Source organism: Sinocyclocheilus rhinocerous, unplaced genomic scaffold (genome assembly GCF_001515625.1).
Source record: "Sinocyclocheilus rhinocerous isolate Xijiao unplaced genomic scaffold, SAMN03320098_v1.1 scaffold2061, whole genome shotgun sequence".
NCBI classification, from domain to species: Eukaryota; Metazoa; Chordata; class Actinopteri; order Cypriniformes; family Cyprinidae; genus Sinocyclocheilus; species Sinocyclocheilus rhinocerous.
The window spans coordinates 424,989-439,865 of NW_015633531.1; the positions used below are offsets into that span (position 1 = coordinate 424,989).

The window sequence follows — 14,877 nt, forward strand, 5'->3', positions numbered from 1 at the left end:
TAAAATTTTTTATTCAGTGGCGGAAACGGGCTTCCATAGACCAGCAATGAGCCAGCTACAATTTTTTTTGAAAACTAGACCTCTGTATGACCTGGATTTTCCAGCAGCTTATTGATTCTTAAGGAAAAACATGAAAATGTGTATGAAAATACTTGCCTGATCTTCCAATCATCATTCTGTTAGAAACAGTGAACGCACAGTCAGCATCAGACCACACACTCAAATACAAAAGCCTACATTTCTGTGTTATAATCATCTTTCACCACTAGATAGCACATTGGAGCATCTTATCTTACTCTGTTGTGGTACTTGTGAGTTGTTTGGTCACATGAGCAGTCTGCAGGATTCCCTCCTTTTTCTGAGACAAACACAAACCTTTGTAATTAGGGTGAAGATATTTGATATAATGTTCAATTTCACACTTTAATAAACCCAGCATACCTTGACCACGATCACCTTGACGGACACATGCTCAGGTAAGCGGATGGGTGCCGCGTAGTAGATGGCCAGCGCCAGCAGCAGGTACACGATGGACACCAGGTTCTTAGAGTGGATTGCTGAAGATAAGACAGACTTAACATCAACAATACAATTGATAAAACATTTCTTTATTTTTGATCATATATTTAAAAATTAATTTAATTAAAAATAAAACATGTTCTCAATTTTACTGTCTCTTGTGCACAACTTGGAGCATGTTACATGGAATAATAAATATATACATATATGTTTGTTTTAATAATATTTAATTAATAGCTTTTTATAATATTTTATTTTAGTTACAATTTTAGTCATTTTAATATGTGATTTTGTCATTAATAGTAGTAGTACATTATTACTTCGGTTCATTTTTATTTCTTTTTCTTTTTCAGTTTTAGTTTTTATTTATTTGTAGTTAGTTATATATACATTTATATTTGTGTTCATAATATTTAATTTAACCATTAAGAATGGGTAAATGTCATGTTGTATTGCATTATTTATACTATTGTCATTTTTATTAATATTTGGAATTCACTTTTGTTTTTACATTTGTTCCCTTATTATATTTGTTTCCTAATATTTCAGTCAACCAATAAGAATGGGGAAAAAAGCCATGTGATTTTAGCATTATTTATTATTATTAGTAGTAAATATACTTTTTCATTTCATTTTAGTATGTTTTGTCATTAGTATTAGTTTTAGTTTTTTTTTAATAGTACTATTTAGGTTTTGTTTATTTTTATTACCATTTCAGTTTTAGTTTTTATTTATTTTCAGTTAATAATTTTGGTGCTTAAACTTATTTCAGTTAGTTGCTCATTTTATTTTATTTGAGCTTTATTAACAAAAATGTTTTTAATAGTTTTAGGCAATGATGATAACTCTGATACATTTTTATTAATTCTTATTATTGGTTGAATTGTTCCTTTAAAGGAACACTCCACTATTTTTGAAAAAATAATGCGCAATGATATTACGCAGCACCTGAAAATAGGCTTATTGGAAGTTACCTAGCTGGGGACTATTTTCAGGAGCTGTGTAATATCATTGCGCCTGCTGCACCCATGGTACGGCAGCAAAGTTCCTTGATTATTACGCCGGAATGAGAGTATAGTTCCTAGCCATATCGGCCTAGAAAATCGCAACTTTTCATTTTCCGTCGGTCTTAGTACACGATGTAACTACAGAAGAGTCCAGTTTTAAATAGGAAAAATATAGAAACTCTTTGGTCATTTTTGAGCGAGAGGCTAACGGTCTAATCAGATTCAATGATCTATGCTAAGCTACAGCTAAAAGTGCTACCGCCAGACCCGGAGATCGGCTGAATGGATTCGAAAACGGTAAAACTCAACTGTTTAACTCTAGGGGAGTTGGAAAATGAGCCTATTTTCAAAAATAGTGGAGTGTTCCTTTAAATGCGAGTGTGTTTCAGTGCTCACAGTCGACACTCCACTCCGTGTTCCAGTCCAGCGGTCTGAGAACTCCATTAACAGCCTCTAGAACCGTCTGCAGTTTCTGCTTCTGTCCGATCTCTGACTGCGTCACCTCTGCCACATTCAGCTTATGACCCGACAGCTTCTCTGAAGGACACGACACACAGAACACAGAACATCCTCACTGCACTGAAAACACCACAGAAAAAGACCAAACAGAAGATCAACACGAGAATCAGAACGGAAAAGATCTTTGTCTTAAGTCTTTCTCTCACCGAACAGTTTCTGCAGCACCTGTCCATCATACAGATCTTCCTCAAGGTCTTTCACGATGATTCGGTCCTCCTCCAGTTCACTGTTGATCCAGTCAATGAGAACCTGAGAGGAAGAATTTGTACCATAGAAAATGGGTCAGTGAGTAGAATGGTAACTATGCAAAATGGGCGTGGCTTAGTGGGCCAGATGTTCACTCTAAATTGGTCAAGTGTGATAGGTTTTTATTATCATGTTATTTTTTTCAGCACTGATTAGAATAGACCAATAACAATCACTGGTGATTTCTGTTAAGTTTTTACCATTTAATCTTCAACATTTTTGCCCCATGTTTATGCTCTACAGTCTAGGCCTAGGCAGTGTTGTTATTGTTAACTCAAATTAAAATTATTTAAAACTTATAATTTATTGGGTTAATTAAAATAAAACTGTAATAAATTAAATATAAATATGTAATATATAGTTGAGGAAAGAGGAAAGATGACCAGGTGTAATAACACAGCTAAAACTCCAAACATACTTTAATGTCGAATTTAAAGTGGCATTATTGTCTTTATCTGGCATTTCTTTTCTTTTCTTTTCTTTTTTTCCCCTTTCCACAGACTTTACTCTGAAATGTTCATCCAAGCTTTCAGAAAAGGTGTTTTCTACCTTCTGGAGGTCTTTAAAATTGAGGTCTTCTCTGGAAGTGGGGTCTAGAATGGTCCTCTCTGCATTTTCCTCTGCAAAAATCAAGGAAGAAAGAAAAAAACTGAAGAACTGTCTTGGGTGTGGGTGCATTTCACCATCTGTCTGACTCAGAAATCAGGGTAAGTAAGAGACATGGAGCAAACGACAAGTGTCTTCCACACCCAACAATACCACAAAACTTAGTTTAGGAGTTCTTAGTAATGCATTGCTTAAAGGGGTCCTATTATGCTCTTTTACAAAGTCTTGATTTTGTTTTGGGGGTGTACTAGAACAGGGTCTCATACTAGGTTGTTCGAAAAACACATAATTTTTCACATATTTTACATTATTACAACACCTCTCTCCCCAGTCTGGCATGAACGGCTCGAATAGTTCCTGTATCAAATGAAGGCCCGCCTTCTGAAATACGAAATGTAGTTAATGTCTTGCGAAGCAAAAAGTTGCATGTTTACAAGAAACAAATCCATTATTAAGATGTTTTGAACTAGTTGCTTCCAGCTAAAATACAAGTCCTCTATCCATAATATTGCTTTCTCCAGCAAAAAAATCAGCTTCTCTGAATCAGGAGAGAAATATGCACAGATAAAGCACCATTTACAAGTGAAAATACTTGGATTACTTGTGGATTGTTGTGATGTTTTTATCAGCTGTTTGGACTCTCATTCTGACGGCACCCATTCACTGCAGAGCATCCATTGCTGAGCAAGTGATGTAATGCTACATTTCTCCAAATCTGATGAAGAAACAAACTCATCTACATCTTATATGGCCTGAGGGCGAGTACATTTTCAGCAGATTTCCATTTTTGATGAAAACACAATCAGTAATACCTCACTGTGATTTTTTTAAAAGCTTGTAAAAAAGTGTCTAAATGGGACTACAGAGGTTGTTTTCGGTACATTAAACATCCAAACATGTAAACTCATCTACTCACTAGTCACTTTCACAACCTTGTTGTGTTTATAATCTTGCTTTTGCAAACTATTCTAACTTAAGCTTTCAGGAAAAGAAAAAAATAAAGATTGAATTATTTACTGCAATAATCTGAGTGATGCTAATTTACAGATATACAGCATCACAACAGCCCTCTATTCTAAGTGACATCTAGTGGAGGAGTAAGACATTACATTGATTTTAATGGACGAAAAGAAGCCAAATGTTACCAAGCAGCATGTCCTCAGGGAGCAGCTCTGGGCCGGCGTGCAGCAGGGGGGCGTTGATGGCATTCTTACCCTCTTCCTGAAGGTCACTCACTATGAAGACAAAAGAAGACGAATAAAGCATCATAAGCATCATATTTTCTGGGACATGTACCATGATAATACTATTGAACTACATTGGAATATAGTAATAATTCAATACCATGGTAAATATCAATGTACCAAGGCACACAGTAAGGGTTCTTCATGTTTGTCTGCATTGTTTCAGGAAAACATCTATGATGAGCAGAGCGGCTAATATCACATAACTCGCTGCTATTGCTAAATCAATACCAGAAGCTCACTGCCGTTTCAATTAACTGATTAGTGTGCAGTGATTAATCAGCTGATTTATGAGTGACTCTCTCTCTTCCTCTGTCAGATTATTACAGTTCATTTATAATGTGACTTGACGTCTCGTTCTATGGAAAACAGCCTCAGTTTAGTGCACTTCCTCTAAAACGCAAATAGTCGTCAGGGTCAAATCCAAACATCAGAAATAGTTCCTCCTGTATGCTACACACCCACACCATCAGCAAAGACGCATTGAATGTATCAAAAGTGACAGTAAAGGCATTTATAATGTTGCAAAAGATTAATTTTTTTAATAAATTCTGTTCTTGCGAACTTTCCATTCATAAAAGCATCCTAAAAATAGTATCACAGCTTCCACAAAAATATTAAACAGCTAAAACAATGTTTTCAACAATGACAATAATAATACGAATGTTTCTTGAGCAGCACATTAGAGTTTTATTCTGAGAATAAAACTGTTTGCAAGCTACACATATATTTCATTATATTATTTAATGCCATCAAACGCCTTTTGGAGGCTCTTAAAAGTGTGAAATGAACTTATGGTTTTCATTTTGACATTACAAATAAGGATAGAAAGCTGAAATCAAATTACATACTGTACTTACAAAAAACTATAATTTGAGACTGGGTTAAAAAGGGGCAAACCCAGCTATTGGGTTGTTTTGACCCAGCGGTTGGGTTGTTTTGAACCCAACCGCTGGGTCAAAACAACCCAATAGCTGGGTTTGTCCCTTTTTAACCCAACGCTGGGTTATATTTAACCCAGCATTGTTTAGAGTGTAGTTACATGGAACTTATTTTATTTCAGCTAGTTGCCAAAGCAACATTTCTCATTTTCATTTAGTTGGAAAAAATATATAAAATAACAATAATGATACAATAGAAGTCAATGGGGACCAGAAATGGTCCTGTTTGGTTACCAAGAGGTTTGGAACAACTTTAGGGTGAGTAAATGATGACAGAATTTTCATTTTTGATGAAGATGAATAAGAATGGTAACAGATTGCTTTTTTGTGCTGTTAACGGTACAGTCGGGGGGGAGGGGGGAAAATGACTTTAGAAGGATAGACAGATTCATTCATGTTTTCAGGGGTCTGTCCTCAGCCCCCCATGTAAGCAGAGACGCACTCATATAAACATTTAAGGTCCAGAGGGACAGTTTCACATAGACAGTTCTTCATCCACCCTGCAGATCTACACAGAGCATGCAGCATCTCGCGCCCAGTCTGCATTTCCTGCAAGATTACGCTTCTACTTTTCATCATAATTGTGCATTTCCCCTCTAGGGCACCATGAAACATGGAGCATGCCTCATTTTCTTAGGATTACGGTTCTGTTTAGGTTTCACGTACAGAGGATAATTCTTTAGAAACAGAAGCTATTTATAGTAATCAATGCTAATATTGTGTATTAAATACTACATCATAATAAATATATATATATATATACTGACTACATATATTCACAAACAAATGCATTTTGATTTATATTAAGTACTGTATATATGTATGTATTTTAAATATTGTTAATTAATTTAATTAAGAGCGATTGCATTATTTAACCATGCTTTTAAATGAAAAACACCATAAAATAGCCATGTACTGATTGTAAACCATAGTGAACATGCATACACTGTACAGGTTCTTGTGCACCAAACAGACCTGCTATTATTATTACTTAACACAATCATACCCTATATTATAAATACTATAATATTTTATAATAATGTTTCAGTGTATGATTGCAAAAGCATGTGTATTCATACATAAGTATATTTAATTTTATATCAAATATTTAACATGTAAATCTAACATGGCAACATACATCTGCATTCATTTAATTAAGATCTATTAAACTGCTGCACTATAAAACAGCCCAAAGTCTACCTTGCTTTCTTTTCTTCGTTCCACACAGTAGACCAGCCATGTCCCGTTAAACAGCGCTGAATCCTGCTAATGTCCTGCAGTGAGTCTCGGTGGCGAGTGCGAGTGTGTGTGTGTGTGTGTGTGTGTGTGAGGGAGGCCGCCAGTGTGGCTACAGCAGTCGCACCCGCGTCATCACGTGTTATTTCTGTCCCTTTGAAACCCCCCACCCTCACTGCTCCTGTTTCAATGAGGACGAGACGCTGCTCTACACTCTGCTCTTATAGAGTCTTACACAGTAGATGCAACACGTGACTGTATGATGAGCACACTAATGAGGGACTAACCAGAATAACACTTGATGGAGAGATGATAAACCCCTTCTTTTTACAATATTGTACATCTGTCTTGAATTTTTTTTCTCCATCACAATAAACTGTTATTTTTTGTCTTAATATACTATTCTATTCTATAATGAATTAGACCTTCCAATTTTTCAGGCAACACATGAAATCAATTCATTAATATTTAAAGATTTTCATATTTTACATTTGTATTCTATTCTATATTCAAGTTATTCTGCAACACACACAATCTTTATGATCTTTGAAAAATTCCAGATCTTTAATGTCTATCATCTAATTGATTCTATTTTGTTCCATTCTATTCTATTCTGGATTAATTAATCAAGTTTTTCTGCTACGCATGAAATCTTCATGGCTCTTCGAATATTTCCAGATCTTAAATGTCTGTTGTCTAATTTATTATTTTCTATTCCATTCTATTCTATTCTGGATTAAATATTCAAGTTTTTCTGCAATACATAAAATCTTCATGGTTCTTTGAATATCTCCAGATCTTAAATGTCTGTTGTCTAATGATTCTAATCTAGTCTAATCTAGTCTATTCTATTCTATTCTATTCTATATTCAAGTTCTTCTGCAGCACATTAAATCTTCATCAGATTCAATCTTCAGCTATTTCCAGATCTTAGATGTCTGTTTTTTAATTGATTCTATTCTATTCTATCAACAGATTAGATATTCAAGTTTTCTGCAACACACAAAATCGACATAGATCTTCAGAGATTTCCAGATCTTAGATGTCTTTTGTCTCATTTATTGTATTCTCTTGGATTATATGGATTCTATTCTAATGGATCAGTGTGTTGTCTAATTAAATCTATTATATTCCAGATTAAATATTCAAGTATTCCTGCAACACAGGTCATCTTCATGGATCTTCAAAATTGTCCAGATCTTAAATGTGTGTTATCTAATTCTATTCTATTCTATTCTATTCTGGGTTAAATATTCAAGTTTTTCTGTAACACATGAAATCTTCATGGATCTTCAAAGATTTCCAGATCTGAGATGTGTGTTGTATAATTCTATTCTATTCCATTCTGTTCTATTCTATTCTATTCCATTCCATTCCATTCCATTCCATTCTATAATTGATTAGATATTTAAGGTCACTGAGACATTTAGATTATTGATTTTTGTTATATATTAACAGTTCTGATGAAACACGTCATCTTCATGGATCTTCAAAATTGTCCAGATCTTAAATGTGTGTTATCTAATTCTATTCTATTCTATTATGGGTTAAATATTCAAGTTTTTCTGTAACACATGAAATCTTCATGGATCTTCAAAGATTTCCAGATCTGAGATGTGTGTTGTATAATTCTATTCTATTCCATTCTGTTCTATTCTATTCTATTCCATTCCATTCCATTCCATTCCATTCTATAATTGATTAGATATTTAAGGTCACTGAGACATTTAGATTATTGATTTTTGTTATATATTAACAGTTCTGATGAATTAAGTTATTAATTTATTTTAATGACAAGTCAGGATTATATGGATTCTATTCTAATGGATCAGTGTGTTGTCTAATTAAATCTATTAGATTCCAGATTAAATATTCAAGTATTCCTGCAACACAGGTCATCTTCATGGATCTTCAAAATTGTCCAGATCTTAAATGTGTGTTATCTAATTCTATTCTATTCTATTCTATTCTGGGTTAAATATTCAAGTTTTTCTGTAACACATGAAATCTTCATGGATCTTCAAAGATTTCCAGATCTGAGATGTGTGTTGTATAATTCTATTCTATTCCATTCTGTTCTATTCTATTCTATTCCATTCCATTCCATTCCATTCCATTCTATAATTGATTAGATATTTAAGGTCACTGAGACATTTAGATTATTGATTTTTGTTATATATTAACAGTTCTGATGAATTAAGTTATTAATTTATTTTAATGACAAGTCATTTTCAGGAAGTCATCGATGTGCTCTCAAAGCTAATTTCTCACGTTCAAATCAATCAGTAAAAAGCTGCTGATCAGCGAGTGCAGTGGCTACACAGACACGACACAACAAACACTTCCCTGAGAAATCAATACACACTCACTGCGGTGTTTGTCAGCGGTGTGTGTGTGTACGGCTTGGGGAAAGTTATTTATTACAAAGCTGACAAAAATAACAGTCCAGTCAGAGGAATGGAGCTGCTCTTAAATATAGCAGCACTTATTTGTGGGATCATTGGGATGCTGGAGTGGGAAATGAATGCCAGATGAGTAACAGAATTCAGATGTAAAGAAGATGATTGTGTCATGTCAACCAAACTTCCTGCATTACACACAGTCCACAGTTAGTCTCCATATTAGACACTGTCTGTCATTAATCTCTGGATTATATGCTGTCAGTCATGTGTACCAGATAACCTTAATAAACATTCATATTCATTTCAAAATATGAATATGACAAAATATGAAAGTTTTGTGCCAATCCTATTTCAATGTTGTTTCAGGGATAAGCTAGTTTGACAAGACCAATATATTTGAAAATTAACAATGAAATACTTTTTTTTTTTTTTTAAGGGTCACTTAAGTATTTGTTGTCGGAAACACTGAACCATTATTGCATTTTTTGAGAAATGTTCTGCTCAAACTGTAAACAAATTGTTTTTTTTAATTATATAATGAAAAAATATACATTTGAATCTCAATAAAATCTAGGCTACGTTTATGAATAACTTTTTTTCTATATGGACCATTAAAATGAAGTGTTTTTTAATTTCTAAAAAGTATAACTTTAAGTATTATCTGAGAATACTGAGCTGTGATGATAACCAACCAATTAACATAAGAGGAAAAATGCTCCTTAGGAAATACTATGACCATTTCATAACCTTCACCATAACTTTTTACATTCATAAACACATCCTTTCATCATCCTGATTAGTGTATTAACACTGACGTAGCTGAAAGGTATTTTAGGAGCTGAAAACTATCCATGATGACAAACTAGACTTAAAGCTATTTTTAACACAGCTACACTTCATCTCAGAGAGCTACACACAAACACAGATAAACATCACTGATGCTCAATGTACAAACATAGACAGGAGTGAAACTTACTGACATCCATGTTCCTCAAAGCTTTGAACTCGTCTAAGGACACTTGGAGGCAGCAACAGCCAGATCTCTCAGTATCACTCATACACACACAATAATATGTAAGTCAAGATCCTGACACACAAACATACACTCACACATCCTCATATATATCAGAGGGCTTGCTGATATCAGCTTCTGCTCAGCAGGGATGGGAAATGCTGCTGTCAATCATAACAACTACTACTTTCCTGAAGAAAACAAACCACTCTTTCTAACTAATTTCCTCTGGGTGGCGCTATAAACGTCACATTTACTCATCTAAACAACATCATTGGTTGACTAAAGTCACTCATCTCTAAGACACTTGACCAGCAAAAACAATCAAATTTTCTACAAATTGCCATGAAAAATGTATGATTGTGTTTTCTCTCAGAGTTTTCAAACTACATCCACCAATCAGCACAGTTCTGAATACAGGCCATGCAGCCTGGATACCTTAGCAACCAGCCAAATCATCCACTCAGAAAACCCTAGCAACATCCTAACACCCAGCCAGAACACCCAAGCAAACAGCCAAAGCACCCCAGCAACACCCTAACAACCATCCAGAACACCCTAACAAACAGCCAGAACACCCAAGTAAACAACCAAAACACCCTAGCAACACCCTAACAACCTTCCAGAACACCCATGCAACACCCTAACAAACAGCCAAAACACCTATGTAAACGTTTACATTACATTTACATTTAGTTGTTTAGCAGACACTTTCATCCAAAACGACTTACACATGAGGACAATGGAAGCAATCAAAATCAACAAAAGAGCAATGATATACAAGTGCTTTAACAAGTCTCAGTTAGCTTATCGTAGAACACATATAAAAATTATTTTAAAAATAATATATAAAATAAAATAAAAACATTCCAGAACACCCATGCAACACCCTAACAAACAGCCAAAACACCTATGTAAACGTTTACATTACATTTACATTTAGTTGTTTAGCAGACACTTTCATCCAAAACGACTTACACATGAGGACAATGGAAGCAATCAAAATCAACAAAAGAGCAATGTCTCAGTTAGCTTAACACAGTACATGTAGCAAGTTTTTTTTAAATTATATAATAAATAAAAAGAAAACAGAGAATAGAGCAAGCTAGTGTTAGAGGTAGACTGTAAAAAAATTCAGTAAAATTTACAGTAAAAAAATGGCAGCTGTGGTTGCCAGAATTTTACCGTAAAAAATACGGTAAAGAAACATAGTTATTTCCACAAAAAAAACATCAAATTTGAAATGTAATGCAGGGAATTCTGGGAATGTCAATTTACGGTTATTCACTGTAAATTATACATTCTTTTTTCACTTCCAAAAACGGTATACTACCGTAAAATTACATGTAATGTCCAATACAGTTTTTCACTGTATATAGTAGGGGAATTTACCGTTAACCATTTAACAGGTTTTTACTGTAGCATTTTTACCGTCTTTTACCGTTAAATTCACAGTCATTTTTTTGTGTTAAACAAGCTAGCTAGCAAGCTAGTGTTAAACAGCCAAAACACCCTAGCAACACCCTAACAACCTTCCAGAACACCCATGCAACATCCTAGTAACCAGCCAGAACACTCTAAACAGGCAAAAACCCCTAGCAACACCCTAACAACCAGCAAGAACACCCAAACATCATTTAGACAACCCTAGGAACACCCTAACAAAGGCCAGAACACCTTAGCAAACAGCCAAAACATCCTAGCAACACCCTAACAACTTTCCAGAACACCCATGCAGCATCCTAACAACCTGCCCAAATACCCTAGCAACACCGTAACAGCCATTCAGAAAATTGTAGCAACACTCTAACCAACCAACCAGAACACCCTAACAAACAGCCAAAACACCCTAACAACCATCCATGCAACACATTAACAACCAGCCTAAAAACCCTGGCAACACCCTAACAACCACCCAGAACACCCCAACAGCTATACAATACACCTTAGCAACTGGCCTAGCAACAAACCCCAGCACCCATTTGAACACCATAGTAACACCCTAACAACCAAGTGCTGGGAAGGTTACTTTGGGAATGTAATAGACAAGTTACCCTATTTAAAATATAATAAGTAGCGTAACTATTTCAATTACTTTATTAAAGTAATGTAACTGATTACATTTGATTAGTTTTTGATTACTTTTCTAAATTTCTAACAAATGTTTTCAGCTATTACTCATTTTGAAACATTTAAAGCAGGCAGGGCTAACCTCACAGCAGTACTCAGCACTGATTTCTGTCAGACTTTCAAAATCCTTCATCTCTTGAATTAAGATTATAATAATTTAATTTTAAAGCACAGCCACCACAAAATCTGACTTTAGCACCTCTTTTTACTTTGAGATCATTCTGAGGTTAAATCCAGATTTAAAATCATAACAAGAAATAGTTTAATAGCTATGATACTGTTTTTGAAATCAAAATTTTAAAGCACAGCCACCACAAAATCTGACTTTAGCTCCTCTTTTTACTTTGAGATCGTTCTGAGGTTAGACACAAGTTTAAAATCATAAGATATAGTTTAATCGCTATGATACTGTTTTGAAACCAATGTAGTTAATATTACTCAGTACTTGAGTAATGAATAATGAATAATTACACTGTAATAAGGACACCTTAAAATAAAGTGTAACCTTGTAATAAAATAAAGTGTAACCATAAAGTGTAGTTACTTCCCAACACTACTAACAACCATTTAGAACACCCTGGCAACCACTCAAAACACTACAGTATATCAACCACTTAACAAGCCAGTCACTTTAAACTACAAAACACCTTTCAAACAACTGCAAAAGTATTTAAGATTGACAAGCTCAAAATAACCGTTAGACTTTCAGCCAAAGCTTATCAGTTTATGAGGCCAGAAATTGTTTCATGGCTCCTACAACGGTGCTGAATACTGAACCTCTAAATAATCTATAAAGAGTCTTTGAAAGTTCCCAAAAAAGGATTCTTCTGAACAAAGAGTGACTCAAGAGACTTGAACACATGCTGTCACTCCTGTGTTACTGTCTGGACAAAAACAGGACGACCACTCTGTTCCACAATGGCACACACACACTTACACAAACACACTTTACTGTGCAGCTGTTCAAACAGATGGAGGCTGGAAGGGGTGAGTTTGATCTAAAATAGCACAAAATACCATCAAAAATGCATAGACAGATTTTTAACTCTTTATAGAGTTTGAAACAATATAAGTAAACAGAAGGACAAAGCAGTCCACCTCATTCTTATCTGAATAACCTTGAGCTCCTGACCTGGCTATTTCTGTCTTAAGACAACAACACCACAGTATAACTGTCTGTGGCTTAAGTTATGCTCATGTAAGAAGAGTAAATCAACAATGCTTATAAAACTATCATTGCACAGTTACTTACACTAGTCTAGTAGAAATATATACTATATATTATTTATGTTAAATATTATCATTTGTATATATATATTTAATATAAATAATACAAGCGTTTAAATATCCTGGAATGAAAGAAGCATTTTTATAAATTCGTGTATTGATCAAGTGCAGCACCATGGACAGCGATAAAAATCAATCGTGATGTCATCTAATTATTTTCTCCGTTCCTTTGTTAAGTTACAATATCCTGGAAAACATTACCTTCTTTAATCTTCTTTTTGCGAACTAACGTTCCTCCCAGTTTTCCCAGCAGCGACTCATCCTTCTTCATCTTGCCCGTCTGTCCGGATGGTTTGGTGGAGTTCGCAGCCATCTGCTCCGCTGCGGCTTCAGTCACAGAAACCGAACGCGTGAGAAGAATGGAAAGTATAATTGTCTATGAGGGGCGGGGCGTAGTGGCCCGAATCTGGTCTCTGATTGGTCAGGTATGACGCGCTAAATTATTATTTTACTGTTTTAACTCTTTCTATGTATTTTCAATTCAACAGACACTACATTCACTCAGTGTCATTTATCATGTGCAAAATATTGCATAGATCGGTGCTAAGGATGGGCGGCGAAGTCACGTGTCACATGTTACTTTTCTCAGCGCTGACTAATCAGTTCACCGAAAAATGATCGTTTTTACAATTCTACATAGAATAAAGAATTTGTTTATGCTTGTTTACCGGGTATTAATAAGGCTTAATAGACATTATTCAGGGTAACGCCATGTTTAACAGTAATGAAAACGAGGCTGTGAGGGATACAATACAATGTATACAATTGATTGCAGTGTAGTTTAACAAGAGGCCAAAAGTTCAACTGACGAAAAAAATTTAGTCTTTCAGTAGACAAAATCTGCGTAAAACAGTTTGAAAGTTGTTAGTTTTGAAAGTTACGTGATATAGTACTTCTATACTTGTAAAGACATTGTACAAAACAAGGTAAAATTCAATATGGCGTCTGACCTGATTAAAATCTATAGATTTAGGTGAGCATAACAGTATACGATAACACATATCACCAAAAAGACAGAGAAGGCTCTAAATGCGATTCTAAATTGGGGATTCTAGCCATTCAGCGCCCCCTTGTGAATATCGATTTCAATCCAATTGGAAACAGTTATAAACTGGTAACATTTGCCACCCAGTGGGTTTGGAAAAGCATCCCATACCAACAATACAGATCATGAAAAACAGCAGCAAACTTTTGAAAATAGATGATAATGTTGACATATCTCTAATACTACTTGATGATAATTGTCTAATAATAACTAATAATGAGAAACAAAGATTCAGAAAACGAGAAGATATAACTTTGCATAGGCTACTCACCATTTTCTCTGGGTGTGGTGAAGAATTTAACAGAAAGCAGCGCCGATAGTGATAGTGAAATATCAGCAAAAAAGGAAGTATGAGCAAATTTTCACTGCAGATATATTTTGAGTCAGTCATTTATATAGTCATATCTGGAAAAGTGTTCTAACATCTTGAGCCATACCCTTAGAGTCAGTCACAGAAAGATACTGAACACACACATAACACATCCACCTAACTAAGACCTCTGTTATTACAGCATATAAAACTACATAAATCATTATTATAAGACAACTTTCTACATAAAAAAAACATTGCTCTATTTACATTTATTCATTTAGCAGATGCTTTTATCCAAATGAGGAAAACAAGTGGTTTATAATATATAATTCAAAATATAACATTTATAATATGCTTACATCCTCAAATG

General features: G+C 34.6%; 1 protein-coding gene across 2 annotated transcripts in view; it reads right to left on the reverse strand.

The window, feature by feature from the left end:
* LOC107744231 (beta-parvin-like) overlaps positions 1 to 14,726 on the reverse strand; it is a 17,487-nt gene extending 2,761 nt beyond the window's left edge. Inside the window, exons 1-9 of one of the 2 annotated variants that reach the window (XM_016557757.1) lie at positions 14,466 to 14,726; positions 13,351 to 13,476; positions 4,043 to 4,132; positions 2,841 to 2,911; positions 2,192 to 2,294; positions 1,923 to 2,063; positions 442 to 557; positions 297 to 358; positions 157 to 176 (exon numbers count right to left, since the gene is read on the reverse strand). In XM_016557757.1, coding sequence (XP_016413243.1) covers positions 157 to 176; positions 297 to 358; positions 442 to 557; positions 1,923 to 2,063; positions 2,192 to 2,294; positions 2,841 to 2,911; positions 4,043 to 4,132; positions 13,351 to 13,462 — 715 coding nt within the window. In that variant the 5' untranslated portion in view covers positions 13,463 to 13,476; positions 14,466 to 14,726. Of the gene's footprint in view, positions 1 to 156; positions 177 to 296; positions 359 to 441; positions 558 to 1,922; positions 2,064 to 2,191; positions 2,295 to 2,840; positions 2,912 to 4,042; positions 4,133 to 6,282; positions 6,509 to 13,350; positions 13,477 to 14,465 lie in introns of those variants that run through there. The other variant, XM_016557758.1, reaches the window with a different exon arrangement.
* Between the last annotated feature and the right edge of the window lie 151 nt (positions 14,727 to 14,877).